This window comes from Balaenoptera borealis (genome assembly GCF_965194805.1).
Source record: "Balaenoptera borealis genome assembly, chromosome: 8".
Classification (NCBI taxonomy): domain Eukaryota; kingdom Metazoa; phylum Chordata; class Mammalia; order Artiodactyla; family Balaenopteridae; genus Balaenoptera; species Balaenoptera borealis.
Window position 1 is genome coordinate 27,092,406 of NC_138865.1, and position 20,578 is coordinate 27,112,983.

A 20,578-nucleotide genomic window follows, 5' to 3' on the forward strand; every position below is an offset into this window, starting at 1 on the left:
TCAGCTTGACCTAATTGACATTTATAAAGTACTCCACCCAACAACAGCAGAATATGTATTTTTCCAAGTGCACATGGGATGTTTACCAAGACAGACTACATCTGGGCTATAAAACAAGTCTTGATAAATTTAAAATAATTTAAATCATACAAAGTATGTTCTCTGATCACAATAGAATTACCTTAGAAATAAATATTAGAAAGATATCTAGAAAATCACCAAATACTTGTGAAACCAAGCAGGACCCTGTGGGATTCCTGGGCACAAAAGACTTTCTGTGTCCCCCGTTTCTTGTAGGGAATAGACTCCAGCCTCCATGACATTCCCTGAGTTCCAAAGGGCAGATTCGGAACAGTTGCTAATCTGGGAAGGGAGGGTATGCAAAGACAAGGGAGAAGCAGCCAAGAAACAATAGTGCCGCCTTGGGGCAGGGTCCTGGTTCTGCCTAAAGGGACACACATAACAATATCTTTGAGCTCTTTACAGAACTAAAACCCCCAACAAGTAAAAGATGTTAGCATTCTTCATTCCAGAGAAGACCACCTGAGGCCAGATTAAAGGAACCAGAGAAGTTCATCAGGAGACTACCTGAGACCAGATTAAAGGAGTGCAGGCCCTGCACACACCCTAATCCTTATCAGCAACCCTGCCCTTGAACCATTACTACAAAACTCCTCACCAAATCCTCCTGGGTTGGGACACACAGTTTTGAGAGGCATGAACCCACTGTGTCCCCCTTTTCCTGGCAAAGCAATAAAGCCATTCTTTTCTACTTCACCCAAAACTCTGTCTCTGAGATTTGACTTGGCACTGGTGCACAGATGCTGAGTTTTCAGCAGCAGTTTTAAGTCAGGGTTAACTTTTTTCCTATGGATATCTGATTGCTCTAACACCATTTGTTGGAAAGACCATTTTTCCTTCATTGAATTGCCTTTGAATCTATATTAAGAATCAGTTATCCATACTTGTGGGGTTATTTCTGGAGAATCTCTTCTGTTCCATTGACCTATGTGTTTATTCTTGCACCAGTACCACACAGTCTTGATTACCATAGCTATGTAAAAAGCCTTAAGATTGCTTCCCAATTTATTCTCCTTTTTCAAAATTTTATTAGATATTCTAGTTCCTTTGACTTTCCAAATACATTTAGAATAATATCATCTATATTGACAAAAAAATCTTGCTGGGATTTTGATAGAAATTGCCATAAATCTGTATATCACTTTAGAGGCAATTGACATCTTTATAATGTTGAGTCTTCCAAACATGAACATATTATATCTCCATTTATTTAGATGTTGTTTGATTTCTTTCTTCAGAATTTTGTAGTTTTGAGCATTGAAGTTCTGTGAATATTTTCTTATATTTACACCTAAATATTTCACCTCATCTTGAGCTATTGTAAATGCATCCTTAAGTATGATGCTGTCTGTAAGTTTTGTAGACACCTTTTTGAGGTTGAAGAAGTTCCTTTTACTCCTACATTGCTGAAAGCTTTTATCATGAATCTGTATTGGGTTTTCCCAAATGTTTTATTTTTTTGCATGAATTGAGATGAACTTATGATTATATATTATTCTATTACTATGTATTACATGAATTGATTTTTAGATATTAAAATCACTTTAGAATAAATCTCACTTGGTCATGGTGTATAATCCTTTTTATGTATTGCTGAATTTGACTTAGGGATATTTTGTAAAAAATCTTGTGACTGTGATAAGACTGGATATTGTACTAAAATTTTTTTCTTATGATGTCTTTGTCTGGCTTTGGTATCAGGGTAATAATGTCCTCATTGAAGAAGTAGGGAGTCTCCCTCCTCCTCAACTCTCTGAAGAATTTGTGATATATTATTATTATTTCTTCTTTAAATATTTGATAAAATTCATCAGTGATGCCATCTGGGCCATGCTTTTCTTTGTGGAATTTTTTTATTCCTAATTAAACTACTTGCCTTGTTATAGGTCTATTCAGATATTCTATTTGCTCTTTTTTAAAAAATATTTTTCACCTCCTTTATTTTAGCATTGGTGTTTTGACTATAGATTTTTTTCTTTTTTTAAGAATTGGGGACTTCCCTGGTGGTCCATTGGTTAAGAATCTGCCTTCCAATGCAGGGGACGTGGGTGCAATACCTGGTCGAGGAACTAAGATTCCACATGCCATGGGGCAACTAAGCCCATGCACCACAACTAGAGAGCCTGCATGCCACAACTACTGAGCCCATGCACTCTGGAACCTGTGAGCCACAACTAGAGAGAAGCCCATGAGCCACAATGAAGAGCCCACATGCCACAGAGAAGAGCCTGTGTGCCACAATGAAAGATCCCGCACACCACAACTAAGACCCAATGCAGCCAAATAAATAAATAAATAATTGAAGTATAGTTGAATTACAATGTTGTGTTAATTTCTGCTGTACAGCAAAGTGATTCAGTCATATATATATATTCTTTTTCATATTCTTTTCCATTATGGTTTATCACAGGATATTGACTATGGTTCCCTGTGCTATACAGTAGGACCTTGTTGTTTATCCATCCTATATATAATGGTTTGCATCTACTAACCCCAACCTCCCCCTCCATCCCCCCCACTGCCATTGGCAACCACAGGTCTGTTCTCTATGTCTGTGAGTCTGTTTCTGTTCCATAGGTAGGTTCATTTGTGTCATATTTTAGATTCCACATATAAGTGATATCATATGGTATTTATCTCTCTCTTTCTGACTTACTTCACTTAGTATTATAATCTCTAGTTCCATCCATGTTGCTGCAAATGGCATTATTTCATTTTTTTTTAATGGCTGAGTAGTATTGCATTGTATATATGTACACATTTTCTTTATCCATTCTTCTGTCAATGGACATTTAGGTTTTTCAGATATTCTATTTCTTCTTGACTCAATTTGGTTATTTGCATCTTTCTAGGAATTTGTCTATTTTAACAAAGTTGTCTATTTGTTGCTATAATTAGTTCAGAATATTCTCTTATAACCATTTTGATTTCTGTAAGGTCAGTTGTGAAGTCCACACTTTCATTTCTGGTTTTGGTAATTTGTGTCTTGTCTCTTATTTTTTTGGTTAATATAGCTAAGTTTTGGGGCTTCCCTGGTGGCGCAGTGGTTGAGAATCCACCTGCCAATGCAGGAGACACGGGTTCGAGCCCTGGTCCGGGAAGATCCCACATGCCGCGGAGCAACTAAGCCCGTGCGCCACAACTACTGAGCCTGCGCTCTAGAGCCCGTGAGCCACAACTACTGAGCCCGCATGCCACAACTACTGAAGCCCGCACGCCTAGAGCCCATGCTCCGCAACAAGAGAAGCCACCGCAATGAGAAGCCCGCACACCGCAACGAAGAGTAGCCCCCGCTCGCCCCAAGTAGAGAAAGCCCAAGCGCATCAACGGAGACCCAATGCAGCCAAAAATAAAAACATATATAAATAAATAAATAAAATTAAAAAAAATATATATATAGCTAAGTTTTGTCAATTTTGTTGGCCTTTTCCTAGAATCAAATTTGGTTTCATTGATTATCTCTGTTAATTTTTTTCTATGTCATTGATTTCTGCTTTTAATATTTATCATCTCTTTCCTTCTATTTGCTTTATAATTGTTTGCTCATTTTTTCAAGTTTCCTATGGTGAATGCTTGAGTTGTTGGGTTGAGATACCTTTTTTCTTTTTTGACTTAAGGCAATAAATTCTCCTCTAAGCACTGCTTTCACTGAATCCCCTATATTTTGATTTGTTGTGTTTCTGTTTTAATTGAGTTAAATCTTTAAATTTTAATCTTCTGCTATCTTTTGGGGGCCATGGATTATTTAGAAGTTTAATTTCCAAATACTTGAAGTTTTCCCAGATTCTTTCAGTTATTGATCTCCATTTTAATCCCATTGTGTTCAGAGAACACACTTTGCATAATCTTTATCTTTTTCAACTTAGTGAGGCTTGTTTTGTGTCTCAACATATGACCTATGCTGGAGAATGTTCCATGAATTCTTGAAAAGAATATGTATTCAGCAGTCATTGGTGTATGTTCTGTAAATGCTACTTAAGTCAAGTTGGTTGATAGTGTTGTTAAAGTCTTCTTCATCCTTTCTGATTTGCTGCCTGATTGTTCTTTCAATTACTGAGAGTAGAGTACTGAAATTTCCAACTATTATTTTTGAAATGTGTATTTCTTCTTTCAGTTCTGTCGAGATTTGCGTCATGTAATTGGGGACTCTGTCATTAGGTGTGTGTATTTTAAAATTTTTATATGTTCCTTGTGTATTGATAATGAATTGCCTCTCTTTGTCTCTAGTATTATTTGTTTCCTCAAAGTCTACCTTGTCTGATTTCAAGACAAACTACAATATAGCCCTTCCAGTTCTCTTGTGGTTATTATATGCCTACTATATGTTTTCCACACAAATTTGTTTGAATCTAAGATGCGTCTCTTGTAGAAAACAAAGTTATATCTTGATTCTTCATCCAGTCTCACTATCTGTGCCTTTTAAGTGGGATGTTTAACACATTCACATTTAATGTAATTATTGATATGCTTGGACTTAATCTACCAATTTGCTACCTTTTTTCTATATGTCTCATATCTCTTTTCTTCCTCCATTCCTCCTTTACTATCTTCTTTTGTTCTAAATGAAATTTTTAGAGAGCACTCTTTATTCCTCTATTGACATTTTAACTATTTTTTTAGTTATTTTATTAATGATTGCTCTAGGGATTACAATATGCATCTTACCTTATCACAGTTTACTTTAGAATAATACTAACTGAAATTTGGCCAAATAGAGAACATCTGCTCAAATTTATCATTTCTTTCCCTGGCCTTTATACTATTATTGTGACATCTATTGCATTTATATATATTATAAATCCAATAATATAGCTTTAATATGTTATGCATTTTAATTAAGAGAAGAAATGAGAAAAAATACATATAGAGCCTTTGATATTTACTTATGTATTCCTTCATTTCCTCCTGTGTATTTCAAGTTACTATCTGGTATCATTTTCTTTCAGTCTGAAGGACTGTTTTTGTATTTCTTGTTAGGCCAATATGCTAGCACCTCTTGATCTTTATTTGTCTGGAAAAAGCTTTTACCATCTTCATTTTTAAAGGATAGTTTTGCTGGATATAGAATTCTTGTTTGGCAATCTTTCCTTTGGCACTTTAAATATGTCATTCTACACTTTTATGTTTTCCATTGTTTTTGATAAGTCATTTTATCATTCAAGTGTATGTCATTTTCCTCTTGCTTTCAAGATTTTCATTTTGTATTTGGCTTTCAACAGTTTGGCTATGAAGTGCATGGTGTGGATCTCTTTGTGTTTATCCTTCTTGGATCTGTAGGTTAATGTTTTTCATCAAATTTTTGAAATTTGGCCCATTATATCTTCAAATATTTTTCTGTCCCTTTCCCTTTCTCCTCTCCTCTGAGACTCCCATTACAATTATGTTGGTACACTTGATGTTGTCTCACAGATGCCTGTGGCTGTCTTTAACTTTCTTCAATCTTTTTTTCTCTTTGTTTTCAGATTAGACAATTTTTATTGATCTATTATGCTTGCTATTTCTTCTTTTAGGCATCTTAATTCTGCTTTTGAGCCCCTTTAGTAAAAGTTTCATTTCAGTTATTGTAATTTTCCATTCAAGAATTTCCATTTGAGGGCTTCCCTGGTGGCGCAGTGGTTGAGAATCTGCCTGCCAATGCAGGGGACATGGGTTCGAGCCCTGGTCTGGGAAGATCCCACATGCCACGGAGCAACTGGGCCCGTGAGCCACAATTACTGAGCCTGCGCGTCTGGAGCCTGTGCTCCCCAACAAGAGAGGCCGCGATAGTGAGAGGCCCACGCACCGCGATGAAGAGTGGCCCCCGCTTGCCGCAACTGGAGAAAGCCCTCGCACAGAAACGAAGACCCAACACAGCCATAAATAAATAAATAAATAAAAATAAAAAAAAAAAAAGAATTTCCATTTGGTTCTTTTGTATAACAACATCTTTATTGAGAGTCTCTATTTGTTGAGTGATTGCTGTAATGCATTGCTTTAATTATTTAAATATGGGTTCCTTTAACTGTTTGAATTTATTTACAATAGCTGTTTTGAAGGCTTTGTCTGCTATATCCAATATCTGGGGATAACCAGAGCCAATAGCTATTGACTCCCTTTTTTCTGAGTATGGGCCACACTTTGTTGTGCCTTTGCCTGTCTTATGATGTTTTATTGAAAATATAATGTATTGTAGCAACTCTGGATTCCAATTCCCTTCTCTCATGCATTATTGTTGTTGTTTTGTTTGTGTACTCTCTCTCCCCAACAGTGTATGGCTGCTGATGTATCTGCTCAGTTGTTTGCTCTTATTTTTGTGTTTAAGCCCTCTTTCCCAGGTTTTGTCCTGGTGACTGCATAGCTTAGCATTCAGGTAAAGGTTAATAAGATTGTTCTCAGAGCTAATGAGGTTTCCACCTTCTGCTGATGGGTCTGTGTGTGGGCAGGGGAGCACCTTCTAAGCTCAAGTGACTTTCAAGTCTACCCTGGCTTTCACATTCCACTGAAATCTCTTGCATCTTTGCTCCATAAAAAGGATACTGTGGTGGCTGGAGACATGCAAATGTCTTCAGTCTGCTCTAGTCTTTCTCATACATGTGCACACACTCTGGGATATGTTGAGAATTTATCAAGTCCCCATTGCTGTCTCACCTCCTGCAGCTCCCTAGTAAATCCTCAGCTTTCCTTCTGGTCCATTGCTTGCTCAAAACGGTCCTGAACTGTTAGCAGAGCTTCAGGTCTTCCCTGATCACTTGCCAATGAGATCTACTTTAACTGAAATAACTCCAAATCAAGTGAGATCTCTCTAGCAGTGGAATCAAAGGTGATAGTTTTCTTGCCCTGCCTCCACATTTTTTAAAATAAATTTATTTATTTTATTTATTTTTGGCTACATTGTGTCTTCGTTGTTGTGCGTGGGGTTTCTCTAGTTGCGGCGAACGGGGGCTACTCTTTGTTGCAGTGCACGGTCTTCTCATTGCAGTGGCTTCTCTTGTTGTGGAGCACGGGCTCTAGGCACGTGGGCTTCAGTAGTTGTGGCTTGTGGGCTCTAGAGCGCAGGCTCAGTAGTTGTGGCCCATGGGCTTAGCTGCTCCACGGCATGTGGGATTTTCCTGGACCAGGGCTCAAACCCGTGTCCCCCGCATTGGCAGGTGGATTCTTAACCACTGCACCACCAGGGAAGCCCCTGCCTCCACATTTATTGAATTATGGTGATGGGAGGTGACAGCAGTTTCCCCAAGAAAGAACATCACATGCTTTTGCTGTTTGTAACTGAATTTCAGTAGTTTTCATGAATAAAATTTTCTCAGTTTGATGTGTGCACTTGGTGAATTTCCAAGCACTGAAATAGTTGTTTGTCAGTTTTGATCGCTTTCTCCAGCTTTGATAAATGATTTTTGGGAAGAGGATGTGTGGACTTGCTAACATGATCATGTCAAAAATCCAAATAGCAAGCGTGCAGGCCTATCCCAGCGGTCAGGGGGCAGGCAGGGCGTGGGCGTCATGTGGCTCGTGTACCTGCTGAGCTGGCTGTTGCTCTTCATCCAGGTGGTCTTCATCCTGCTGGCCATCGTAGCCGGACTCTATTACCTGGCAGAATTGATAGAAGAATACACAGTGGCCACTAGTAGGATCATAAAATACATGACCTGATTCTCCACAGCTGTATAAATTGGCCTCTACATTTTTGAGTGCTTCCCCACCTGCATGATTGGCATGGGTCTCTGCACCAACCTTGTCTACTTTGGCCTCCTCCAGACCTTCCCCTTAGTCATGCTGACCTCGCTTAACTTCATCCTGTTGTGTGGGCTAGTGGTGGTGAATCATGACCTAGAGTTTCAAGTTTTTGCAGAGGAATATTATCCTTTCTCAGAGGTCCTGGCTTATTTCACTTTCTGCCTGTGGATAATCCCATTTGCATTCTTTGTGTCACTGTCGGCTGGGGAGAACGTCCTAACCTCCACCATGCAGCCAGGAGATGACGTGGTCTCCAATTACTTCACCAAAGGCAAGCGGGGCAAATTCTTAGTGATCCTGGTTGTCTTCTCCTTCATCAAAGAAGCCATTCTACACAGTCGGCAGAAGATATACTGACCCACTGAGGAGGGGATGCTGGGGCAAGATCAGGAGAGTCAGGCCCCTGGGCCTCTGCACTAGGTGGGGGCCAGTAGCTAGAAGGCACCTTCCCCCCCCCCAGCCCTGGCCCTCCTTCCCTGACTTCCCCAGATGCCCCCATCCCCACCCTCCTCAGGAGGTTCAGCTTGGCTCAGATCTGATGCTGCCAGAGGCTGAGACTTCAGAGGGCACCAGGGAGGATGCTGTGCCTGCTTAGCCAGGAGGCCGTGGTCCACCTTTGGGGGGCAAAGGCTGAGCTCCTGTGGCCCTCCTGCCCCCTCCTGTGATGGGCCAGGAGTTCTGGCAGGGCAGGGGCTGTGAAGCTGGAGAGCAGATGGTGATAATGGCTGTGGCAGATGGCCGTAGGGATGGGCCGTGGCTTAGCACTTGCAAGAGAAAGTTTTTGCTGTTGAACTGCGATTTCTGTCCAAGTGCTGATTGCCATTTGAATAAAGATGCTAGGTGGCACTGTTTGCCTTAATACCCTGAAAAAAAAAATCCAGAGTATTTTTGTTGCAAGAATTCTCTTGCAGTGCTAGACATTGTTTATCTTTACTCACCATCCATTTCTACATTTATTCTTCTACTCCTTGTGAAAGGTGGGAAGGTTAAAAACTACATTTCCCAGAGACTTTTGCTCTTAGGAGTCTGGATTGATTGACTTGGGTTCTGCCAATGAGATGTGATTGCATGAGATATGGAAGGCAGAAGGGAGGAGGGTGCCATTCTCTTGGTAGAGATGGCGCTGATGTGTAGGTTCTGGCAGATGTGAACTTTTGCAATGGCCCAAATCCATGTCCCACTCACTTTCACCCAGTTTCATGGGTGTGGCAGCTGTGACCTTGGCAATGGTTTTGTGCAGCTTCTTGATCTCTGGATTACAGCCGCTATGGCATGACTTTGAGGTCTAGTCATAGCCCCACTGACTTCAAATCTTAAAGTCCTTTCCATGATTTTGCAAGCAACTGATTCCCTGTATTAAATCCTTATCTGTTTGAAACATCTAGAGTGATTTCTATCTCCAGAACTACAACTTCATCTATACAATTATACTTTGGAGACTTTGGGATGATTAAACTCTTCTTTTAGGCAATGGTTACTGTCCCTTGAGGGGCTATTACCCAGGCCTGACTGAGAAAATCACAAATCACCCATAGTTCCTGGACTGGGATGTGGCAATCGTATGAGACTTGGATTATCTTCATTGGGCAGGGTTGATATGTATTTTATGTAGGTGTGGGCATTATTTAAAGTGTGTATATGGGAAAGGGGTTGTGAGAAGAGTTGTTTGTTGGTGAAATCTCAAACATTTCAGCTCAGATGCCCAGATCCCAGCTGCATGGAGCCTGGGAGGTGAGGATCAGCCCCTTCTTTGAGCTTCAATACTGGGAGGTTGGCTTGTCTCCCATCAAAACTCACATGATGGGGGAATTCTCCCAACACAGGAAAGGGTTCTGATCCTAGGGGCCCAGAAATAACACAGATTTGTCACAGCAGTAGTTGGATGAGAGCCTGGAAAGATGGGGAGGCCACATGGGGGAGCTAGGTTTAACACAGCCTTGGAAATTCATCTGGAAATGCCATGTTGGCTGGGGATCCAGGAGGACCCAGAGGTGGAGTAAGACATGAAGAACAGTTTAGGTGGCAGTGGGGTGACGATGATGAGTGAGAGTGTAGATTCCCCTCCCCATCTCCCAGAGCTCAGGGGTTCAAACCCATGGCCATATCATTCTCTGTTCCTCAATTTCCTCATCTGAAAAATGGGAATAATAGCTAGGCCATTAGGCTTTTGTAAGGATTAAATAAGATAAAGCAGGCACATGAGAGCAACCAATGCATTCATTTAAAACAAGAAGTAGGTCGAAGCAGGAGGTCAGAATTCATGTCCACTAGCAGGGACAGCCACCTAGAAGTCAAGTGGCACTCAGATGATAGCCATTCAGAGACAGGTAAATGACTTTTTTTTTTTGTCTTCTCATGCTTTATGAAGATAATATCATTACAACATTAAAACACTTGAAATTTTTTATCTTAAAAATTTCAAAATAGACCCAAAAATCAAGAGCATAATGTAGCACCCACCCAGCTTCAACTACCATCAACAACTTCTGCAATTTCATTATCATCTCCCCTTTTTTCTGGAGTATTTCAAAACAAATGCTAAACATCATGTTCTCCACTTGTACATACTTGCAGGTGTATTTACATCCAAACAGTCATTTTCCTACATAATCACACTTTCCTTTATCAAAAAATGTTTAAAGAAAAATAATTCCCCATACTCCCATTACTATTTAAACCACAGTGATTCCACTTCTCTTCCAGTTCTGCAGGAAGTGTGCAAGGCCCAGCTCCAAAGTTCCAAGCACAGGAACTCTCTCTTCTGTTTCTTCCCCCTCTTAACATTGTATCATGTTCAGTTCCATGTAGCCCCATTATCTTAACCAGGGGAGCTGGGTGAGTTAATATATCTTTAAAAATACCTTACAGACCATTTAGCTCTTATGAATATTGATGCAAAAATCTTCAACGAAATACTAGCCAACCAAATTCTGCTGCATATTAAAAGGATTACACCATGACCAAATGGAATTTATTCCCAGAATGCAAGGATGATTCAACATATGAAAATCAACCAATATATCACATTAACAGAATGAACAGGAAAAAAAAAACACACATGATCATTTCAATTGATGCAGAAAACCTTTTGACAAAGTCCAACACCCTTTCATGATAAAAACACTCAACAAACTAGGATAGAAGGGAACTTCCCCAACATGATAAAGGCTATATATGAAAAAATCTACAGTGGACATCATACTCAATGATGAAAGACCTAAAGCTTTCCCCCTAAGATCAGGAATAAGACAAGGATGCCTGCTTTTGCTACTTCTTTTCAACATAGTACTGGAAGTTCTGGCCAGAGCAATTAGGCAAGAAAAAGAAATAAAAGGCATCCAAATTGGAAAGGAACAAGTAAAATTATCTTTGTCCATATCTTATACATAGAAAATGCTAAAGATTCCACACCAAATAAACACACCCCAAAACCTATTAGTGCTAATAAGCAAATTCAGAAAAGTTATAGGATATGAAATCAACACACAAAAATCAGTTGCATACACTAACAATGAACAATCTGAAAAAAATACTTAGAAATTAACTTAACCACAGGGGGTAAAAACTTGCAGACCGAAAATTATAAAACACTGCTAAAAGAAATTAAAGAAGATGTAAATATGGAAAGACATTCTGTGTTCATGGACTGGAAGACAATATTGTTAAGATGTCAATGCTACTCAAAGCATTCTACAGATTCAATGCAATCCCTATCAAAATCCCAATGACTTTTTTGCAGATATTTTTTTAAAAATCCTAAAACTCATATGGAATCTCAAGGGACTCCAAATAGCCAAAGCATTTTGAAAAAGAACAAAGTTGGAGGATTCACACTTCCCTATTTCAAAACTTACTTCAAAGCTACTGTAACCAAAACAGTGTGGTACTGGCATAAAGATAGACATACAGACCAGTGGAAAAGAAATTCCAGGGACTTCCTTGGTGGCGCAGTGGTTAAGAATCTGCCTGTCAATGCAGGGGACATGGGTTTGATCCCTGGTCTGGGAAGATCCCACATGCCACGGAGCAACTAAACTACTGAGCCTGCGCACTAGAGCCCATGTGTCACAAGTACTGAGCCCACACACCGCAACGACAGAAGCCCACACACTCTAGGGTCTGTGTGCTGCAACTACTGAAACCCACGCACCTAGAGCCCGTGCACCACGATGAAGAGTAGCCCCCGCTCGCCACAACTACAGAAAGCCCGTGGGCAGCAATGAGGACCCAATGCAGCCAAAAAAAAAAAAAAAAGTCCACATCAAAAAAATAAAATTCAATTAAAATAAAAAAATAAAAAGAAGAGTGTAAAAAAAAAAAAAATGAAAAAAGAAAAGAAATTCCAGAAACAACCCCTTGCATATAAGGTTGATTGATTTTTGACATGGGTGCCAAGACCATTTAACAGAGAAAGGACAGTCTTTTCAACAAATGGCACTGGAAAAACTGGATATACAATATATGTCTGAACCCCTAAGGCCTGGCACAATTTATCAAATGAATGACATTTGGGTCAAAGACTCATCCTACGTTACACAATATGAATACGTGGGGGATGCCATGCCATTTACTCTGCTGTCAGCTGAGCTAAGTATGCCTAGGCAGGGAGTCACCTAACAGGGGATGGCTTTGCTCCTTGGTCTACAATCAGATAGCCACAGGCAGAGAGGAGACAGGATTCCAGGAGGAGGAGGGGCTTTTGTGAGCATGCAGAGCTCCTGAGCAAATAGCAAAAAAGGGAACCTAATAGCAAATAGCCTTTGAGCAAGTAGCTTTGGTAGCAAAAAAGGCTACCAAAGGGGCCACATCTAGGCCAGGTCCCAGCCCGGACACTTGTGCGCATGAGCATCCTGCCCCTTTGCCCTGGATGGGAGGACTGGGGGACCTGGAGCCTTTGCTTATGAAGGTAAAGCGGGTTTCTTTTCTTTTTTTTTTTTTTTTTTTAAAGATTTATTTATTGATTGATTGATTGCTACGTTGGGTCTTCGTTTCTGTGCTAGGGCCCTCTCTAGTTGCGGCAAGCGGGGGCCACTCTTCATTGCGGTGCGCGGGTCTCTCACTATCGTGGCCTCTCTTGTTGCGGAGCACAGGCTCCAGACGCGCAGGCTCAGTAGTTGTGGCTCACGGGCCCAGTTGCTCCGCGGCATGTGGGATCCTCCCAGACCAGGGCGCGAACCCGTGTCCCCTGCATTAGCAGGCAGACTCTCAACCACTGCGCCACCAGGGAAGCCCTAAAGCGGGTTTCTGAGAGGATATCACTTACGTTTGCCCCCAGCCTAAGGGTCACCCAGTCATTCTTGGCGGGGGGGTGCACCATGGGCACCCAGCATCCCAGTCTGACAAAGGCCTTCATTCTCCCATGTCTTACATCCTGGCGAAGGGTATAGGGTCCAGGGAGGGGGGATAATAAGGACAGCCTGGTCTCCACTGAGTCCTGAGCCCCTGCAGGACCCTGGCTGGAGGCCCTGGTGTGTGGGTCAGGAGACTGCTAAGGCCTGGTCAAGGTCCCTGCCTCCTGGAGCTGACATTCCAGGAGGAGACAAAGGTGCAAACGTGAATAAGCACAACATGCAGGATGCCACGGAGGAAGATAAAGCCAGGAAGGGGAACAAGTCAGGAGGGCAGAAGGGCCACTTCCCAGAATGTGAAGGGTCTTGGGGGGTGGCTGCCGTAATTAGGCTTTGCCTCTGGGAGGGGGCTATGATCTGAAGTTTTGTGCCCCACCAAATTCACACATTAAATCCTAACCCCCAAGGTGATGGTGTTAGGATGGTGGGGTCTTTGTGGGTGATTCGATCATGAGGGTGGAGCCCCCCTGATAAGTGGCCTTACAAAAGAGACCCCAGAGAGCTGCCTCACCCCTCCTGCCATGTGAGGACACAGTGAGAGAAGAGGAAGCCGGTTCTCACTAGACACTGAATCTGCTGACACCATGGTCTTGGACTTCCAGCACCTTAAGAAATAAATATCTTTTGCTTATAAGCCTCCCAACCGTGGTATTGTTACAGCAGCCTGAATGTACTAAAGGAAAGAGTTTTGAGCTGAGGGGGTGTGACTTGCCTTGGGTCTAAGGATCCTACTGCTGCTGTTAGAGAAAAGATAGGGTGAGGGGGCTGGGGGAAGGCCAGTGAGAAGATGACTACAATAGTCCAGTTGGGAGGCAATTGGGTTCGAGCCAAAGAGGGGGCAGTCAGGAAGGCAGGAGGCCAAGGCTAGGTCTGGATCTGTCGTTTGCTCACAGATTGACAAATCAGATGGAGGGTGTAAGAAGCCAAAGGTGATAACTAAGGATTTTGCCCTGAGCCTGTTTTCTCATTTGTAAAACATGTAGCATAAGCCCCACATCCCGGGGTATTGGAAGGACTCGATGAGATGATGGAAGTCAAGTACCTGGAAACGTTGGAGGCCCAGTTGGAGCCCAAAAAGCAGCAGCCCTGCTTCTCTTATCTTTGCCAATCCCCTATTCCAGCAGCCTGACTGGCCACTTCTGGTGCATCTTCTGGGTCTCCATTCAGGTGTCACATCCTCAGGGAATCTCTTCCTGATGACTATTCCAACACTGTCACACATCATGGCTCCTCCAGTGACAGGTCCTCTGTCCCCAGCACCTATAAGAGTCCTTGCCTGTCCCCTTCCACCACCACCCTGTCTCCAAGTTCTAAGCTCCGTGGTCAATGCCTGCCTGCACCAGATTCCCACAGCCTTTTCTCTTCTCCCTCCTCAGGCCAGCCTCATATGAAGGCATGGAGTTGGGTGGGGGTTTGGAGTTTGGCCAGCTTGGGTCAGAAGGGGCCACCAATTCTCAGAGCATCTTCCTCTTATGTTCCTTCTCCCTTCTTTTCCCTAGCATCTCTCCCACTTAGACTGAATGGTGAGCCTAGGCCTGAGGGTTTCCTAGGACTTGGGACTCTCAGTGCTAAGACAAGGACAGACAGGCTGATTGGGCATCTTACTCCTACTGTGATTGAATGCCCTAAAAATTATTTTTTAATTTTGCAAGTAAAATTATGACATATTCTCCTCATACAAATAAAACATTAAACCACTAAAAGGAATCAGGGCTCCTTGGAGAAATGGCTGATTCCAGGTCTGGGCCCAGAGTACAAGATGATCCTGGAACAACTTTGCTAGAATGTAAGAAAATTCTCAAAAATCGTGACATGTTGAAAGGATACAAAGCCAGCTGGTGGAGCTCCCACTGGCCAAATCTGCCACATTTGAGCATCTAAGTGAATATGGAGAGAAATGGATTATAACTCATTAAGTAAAATAAGAATCTACAGATCCATACCACTAATGAATGTAATATCTTCCCTAGAGTACAAAGTTAGTAAGTGGAAAAGGAATGATGGAAATAGAAAAGAATAGTCTGATATATACATTACCAAATATAAAATAGATAGCTAGTGGGAAGCAGCTGCATAGCACAGGGAGATCAGCTTGGTGCTTTGTGTCCACCTAGAAGGCTGGGAGGGAGATGCAAGAGGGAGGAGATATGTATATGTATAGCTGATTCACTTTGTTATACAGCAGAAACTAACACACCATTGTAAAGCAATTATACTCCAATAAAGATGTTTAAAAATAATAATAATAAATAAATATATAGAAAAGAATAGTCTGGTAATTCCTTTAGGCAAGAAATATCAATGAAAACTAGTGAGTTAAAAGTTTAAGGAGCTCAGGGCTTCCCTGGAGGCGCAGTAGTTGAGAATCTGCCTGCCAATGCAGGGGACACGGGTTCGAGCCCTGGTCTGGGAAGATCCCACATGCCACGGAGCAACTAAGCCCGTGAGCCACAACTACTGAGCCTGCGCGTCTGGAGCCTGTGCTCCGCAAAGAGAGAGGCCGCGACAGTGAGAGGCCCGCGCACCGCAATGAAGAGTGGCCCCCGCTCGCCGCAACTAGAGAAAGCCCTCGCACAGAAACGAAGACCCAACACAGCCAAAAATAAATAAATAAATAAAATAAATTAAAAAAAAAAAAAAAAAAAGTTTAAGGAGCTCAGCCTAAGCCGTTTTGTGATCTAATCCTGGCTACAATGCTTGCCCTTGAACAGGTCTTAGTAATTAATGATCTTAAGGGAACAAAAGAATGCAGAAACATTACCTGCTTTCAGGCAAGAGAAGCAACAATAGCAAAGATAATATATCAGTTGTGAAGATTGCCAGTTATCTTTCAGTGGTAAAGGTTAGTCTGAAGCACTCAACCACCAGATCAACCAGAACCTAAGGGATGATGATGTTGACCTTTTCTGACCCTGATGACTTCAATCAACTAAAGTTTGGATTCTGTCAACTGTCCAAGCCCCTTCAAGAATATGCATGTACCCTCAGCTTAAAACTTCCCCAATTTTACTGTTCTGGGAGATGCCGCTTTAGGAAAGATCCCCGGTGTTCTCCTTACTTGCTGCAAGTAATAAATCCTTTCTTCTCCTGATTAAAAAAAAAAAAAAAAAAGTCTGAGAAGCTCATATAACTCAATTATCAAAAAAACAAACAACCCGATTAAAAAATGGGCTGGAAACTTGAATAGACATTTTTCCAAGGAAGACATATGGATGGCTAACAGGCACATGAAAAGATGCTCAACATTGCTAATTATCAGAGAAATACAAATCAAAACAACAGTGAGATATCACCTCACACCTGTCAGAATGGCTAGCATCAAAAGACCACAAACAACAAATGTTGGTGAGGATGTAGAGAAAAGGGAACCCTTGTACACTGCTGGTGGGAATGTAAATTGGTGTATCCACTGTGGAAAACAGTATGGACGTTCCTCAGAAAACTAAAAGTAGAACTACTATATGATCCATTAATTCCACTTCTGGGTATATATCCGAAGAAAATGAAAACACTAATTCGAAAAGATACAATGTGCCCCAATGTTCATAGCAGCATTATTTACAATGGCCAAGATATGGAAACAACCTAAATGTCCATCAACAGATGAATGGATAATGACAATGTGTTGTATACACACACACACACACACACACACACACAAATGGAATACTATTCAGTCATAAAAATGAATGAAATTTTGCCATCTGCAACTAGGATGGACCTAGAGGATATCATGCAAAGTGAAATGAGACAGAGAAAGACAAATACTGTATGTTACCACTTTTATGTGGAAACTAAAGAATAAAACAAACTAGTGAACATAACAAAAAAGAAACAAGACTCACAGATGTAGAGAACAATCTAATGGTTATCAGTGGGGAGTGGCAGGACAAGGGTAAGGGATTAAGAGGTACAAACCACTACGTATAAAATAAAGCTACAAGGATATATTGTACAGCACAGGGAATATAGTCAATATTTTATAATAACTATAAGTGGAGTATAATCTTTAAAAATTGTGAATCACTACATTGTACACCTGAAACTCAATGTATTATAAATCAAGTATACCTCAATAAAAATTTTAAAAGCTTGAGTGACGGGATATTTGCAAAGTCTGAATTGTCTTCTCACAGGATAGTATCAATGATTACAAAGGAGTATCCAGCAGCATCCGGGCCATGGGTTTGCGAGTCTCCTGACAGGATTCTGAGAGAATTTAGCACCACCTCGTTGATATTCCAGCCAAAGTGCATAACCTAATGTAACCGTGGGGATGCACTAGTGTGTACAACTCTGGCCTGCACGCCTCAGAAAGGTCAAGGTCATAAAGACAAAGAGGGAGAAAGTCTCCCAGATTGAGGACAGTAAGGACACCTGACTGCCGTTTGAGGCGTGACCCAGGACCGGGTCCCGGACCGGAACCATGCTACGAGGGTAGGGCAGGGAAGCGATGCTGGATTCGAGGCTCCGTCAGTGTCGGCGGTCCTGAATTGGATCATCGTAGGGCGCATGGAAATGCCTAATTCTTAGGAAACACGCACGAGGCATTTCGTATTTAGCTGGGGCGAAGGCGTCTCTTCCGCTAGCGGTTTGACCATCTCTCCCACTGGTTACGTCCTGGGCTCCGCAGGACTCGCCCGTCTGAACCGTCGGGTTACAGTCCCCACCGCCACCCGGCCCGCCGTCCCCGCGACGCTCCGAGCGCTCCACGTGGGGTGGTTCAAACCGGTGGCCGGCTCCACCCAGCCCCTGCGCAGCGTAGTTAGCGTCCTCCCCGTGACCCACCGCACCACCTACCCACGCCTCGCAGGCCCGGGGGCGGGCACCGGAAAACACCAGTTTCCGGCTCCGCGACGGCGGATGCCCTGGCCAATCACGGGCGGGGGTGGGCGGGCGTGTGGAACTAAGGGCCTTGTAGTCGGCGCGCTGGTGGGACTACGACCCCCACAATGCTCCGCGCGGCAGCAGCGGAGCTACAGCATTGGAAGGGGCCTCCCAGCACGGGGCGCGGGCCAATCATGGGCGGGGGAAGACGGGCGCTGGGCACGACGGGCCTTGTAGTTGCCGCGGGCGGGACTATGGCCCCCACAGTGCCCCGCGCGGCGGCGAACTCACGGCGGCTGCGTGGCGGCGGCGGCCGGGGCGCCGTCGGGTTGGGCGGCGGCGGCGGCAGTGGCGGCGGCGGCGGCGGTCGGGAACCCGGCCTGAGCCTCGGAGCGAGTGGCGTGACTCCGGCCGTGGTCACCATGTCCGCGCCGTCCGAGGAGGAGGAGTACGCGCGGCTAGTGATGGAGGCGCAGCCGGAGTGGCTGCGCGCGGAGGTGAAGCGGCTGTCGCACGAGCTGGCCGAGACCACGCGTGAGAAGATCCAGGCGGCCGAGTACGGGCTGGCAGTGCTCGAGGAGAAGCACCAACTCAAACTGCAGTTCGAGGAGCTCGAGGTGGACTACGAAGCCATCCGCGGCGAGATGGAACAGCTCAAGGAGGTAAGGAGCAAGGGCCGCCGGCGCCACGCCCTCCGCGACCCCGGCCAATCCCGACCCCGGACCCGGACTGACCTCAGCACTGACCCCAGAGCCGGCCCTTGGCCCTGGCCAAGACTACCCCCGAGCGGACCCCCAACCAGCCTCCGACGCAGGCCAAACAGACCCCTGACCCCGGGCCGGGTCGACCCCCCAGCCGACCCCTGACCCCAGGCAGGCCGGACCAGCACCCGGGCGCCCAGGGTCAGTGTGCCTGGCCGGCCGGGAGGCGGCCCTGCGGTGGCTGGCGGGCCCCAAGTGTGGTGGGCGATGCGCGTTCTAGAAACTCTGGCCTCCGCGGCAAAGGCTGCGGTGGAGCCGTGTGGTCAGCCTTTCTGCTACTGATGGCAGGTATCGGGCACGGTGGGATGGCGTCCTTTGCGGTGTTTGACTTTCCGAGTGCGGGGGATGGGGACGTGGGATGGATGCAGGTGACCGGCTGGGAAAGACCGGGCGTGTGTCTCCATCGTCTCCAGGCACATCACCTCCTTTCTCTGGGCGCAGCTGCCTTCAGAGGTTTCAGCGCCGGGAGACCAGAAAAAGGCGAAGTCGGGGGTTTGCTTTGCATGTGTTCATCACAGCTGGCGGGGGTACCCCACAGCCCCTCCCCATGCTCAACTCGCTGACCACCGCACTAGTTACTTCTCTGTGATACAGTGCTTCTGTCCACTTCTCGTCCTGGTTGCCCTCCCAGGCCCTTCCCTGAAGTTGGGGGACAGGTCTGTGGGTGTTTGTCATGGATAAGCCTTGTGTCTCCTGTGTGAATTTTACTTCGGGGTGAGCAGGTTAGACCCCCAGGCTGCCAAAGAGTCTTGCAGCGAGAGAGCTGCGCAGTCCTGCCGTGAAGTAATTCTCTTGGGTGATTTAAGCACCATTTTCTCTCAGTCCTGCTTGCCTCCCCAGCCTTGTTGTGGGGATGGGGAGGGAGAAGTTGCTTCCTGGGTGGAACACCCAGGTTTGGATCCAGGTCTTGCCCTTTGCTGGTGATGTGGCTATGAGCAGGGACCTTAGCTTCTCTCTCTGCAACATCCCACCCAGAAAGGGTTCGTCTGAGGCATATTTAAAAAGCCTGGACAAGTTGTTAAGCATCTAGCCTGTCAGTGCCTGAGATAGTCTGCCTCTTCCCTACTTGATTCTTACCTTGTCCAGGTAGGCTCCTGGCCCTTGTTCTCAGGATCCACCATGCTCGCTGCTTCCCGGACTGCCCACCTCCCAGCACCCCGCTCCCAGTGGCCTCAGGAAGGTGCCTGGGCTATTTCAAGCTTCCGTGTCTCACTGGGGAGACCAGTTGGGTCCCCTTCTGATAGTGCAGGGAATTAATTCATGAAGGTACTTAAATCTGTGCTTGGTGGAGTAGGTGCCCTGTAGAAGACAGATAGGGGTCCCAGGGAGGGTGGCGGTGGAGCTCATTCGACCCGAGGTCTTGTGTCTGTCAGCAGGTATTGGTGCCTACTCTAAGCCAGCCTTATCTGGCACTAGATCTACAAGAGGGGTGACATGTAACCCCTCTGGCAAGGGCCTCATCTTAGTGTGTGGGGTAGGGGAATGTGCCCAAGATGGAGGGATGCTGAGGGGGCCTTGAGAATATGGAGTGGGAGACCTTAGGCTCACCCTCTGCAGCTCAGAGGTGAGCCTGGTCTTCCCTAGCCTCTCCCCTCAGAGTTCATAGTGAGCCCCCACTGGCAGCATGTGCAATCCCCTTCTGTGTTCACAAGCTCGAATTCACGTCCGCTGTAAGAGCAGACCAGAAGGGAAAGTTGCACAGGAATTAACCATTCCCTGCTTAGGGACCTTTCAGTTGTCAACGTTTTACTGTCACAGACATTTGGCCAATGTAAGAATCTTGACTCAGTTTTGTGGCATGTGTCTGGAGGATGGGTCCCCAGGGGAATTGGGAAGAAGGTATATCGG

General features: G+C 44.5%; 1 protein-coding gene and 1 pseudogene across 3 annotated transcripts in view; both read left to right on the forward strand.

The window, feature by feature from the left end:
- The first annotated feature begins 4,013 nt into the window (after positions 1 to 4,013).
- On the forward strand, positions 4,014 to 13,021 carry LOC309632914 (protein TEX261 pseudogene; annotated as a pseudogene). Its single transcript has one exon. The product of its transcript is annotated as a protein TEX261 pseudogene (transcript).
- A 5,206-nt stretch (positions 13,022 to 18,227) lies between these two features.
- Positions 18,228 to 20,578, forward strand: part of BICD2 (BICD cargo adaptor 2) — a 53,633-nt gene continuing 51,282 nt past the window's right edge. Inside the window, exon 1 of one of the 2 annotated variants that reach the window (XM_082400909.1) lies at positions 18,228 to 18,631. In XM_082400909.1, coding sequence (XP_082257035.1) covers positions 18,392 to 18,631 — 240 coding nt within the window. In that variant the 5' untranslated portion in view covers positions 18,228 to 18,391. The remainder of the gene's footprint in view (positions 18,632 to 20,578) is intronic. The other variant, XM_082400910.1, reaches the window with a different exon arrangement.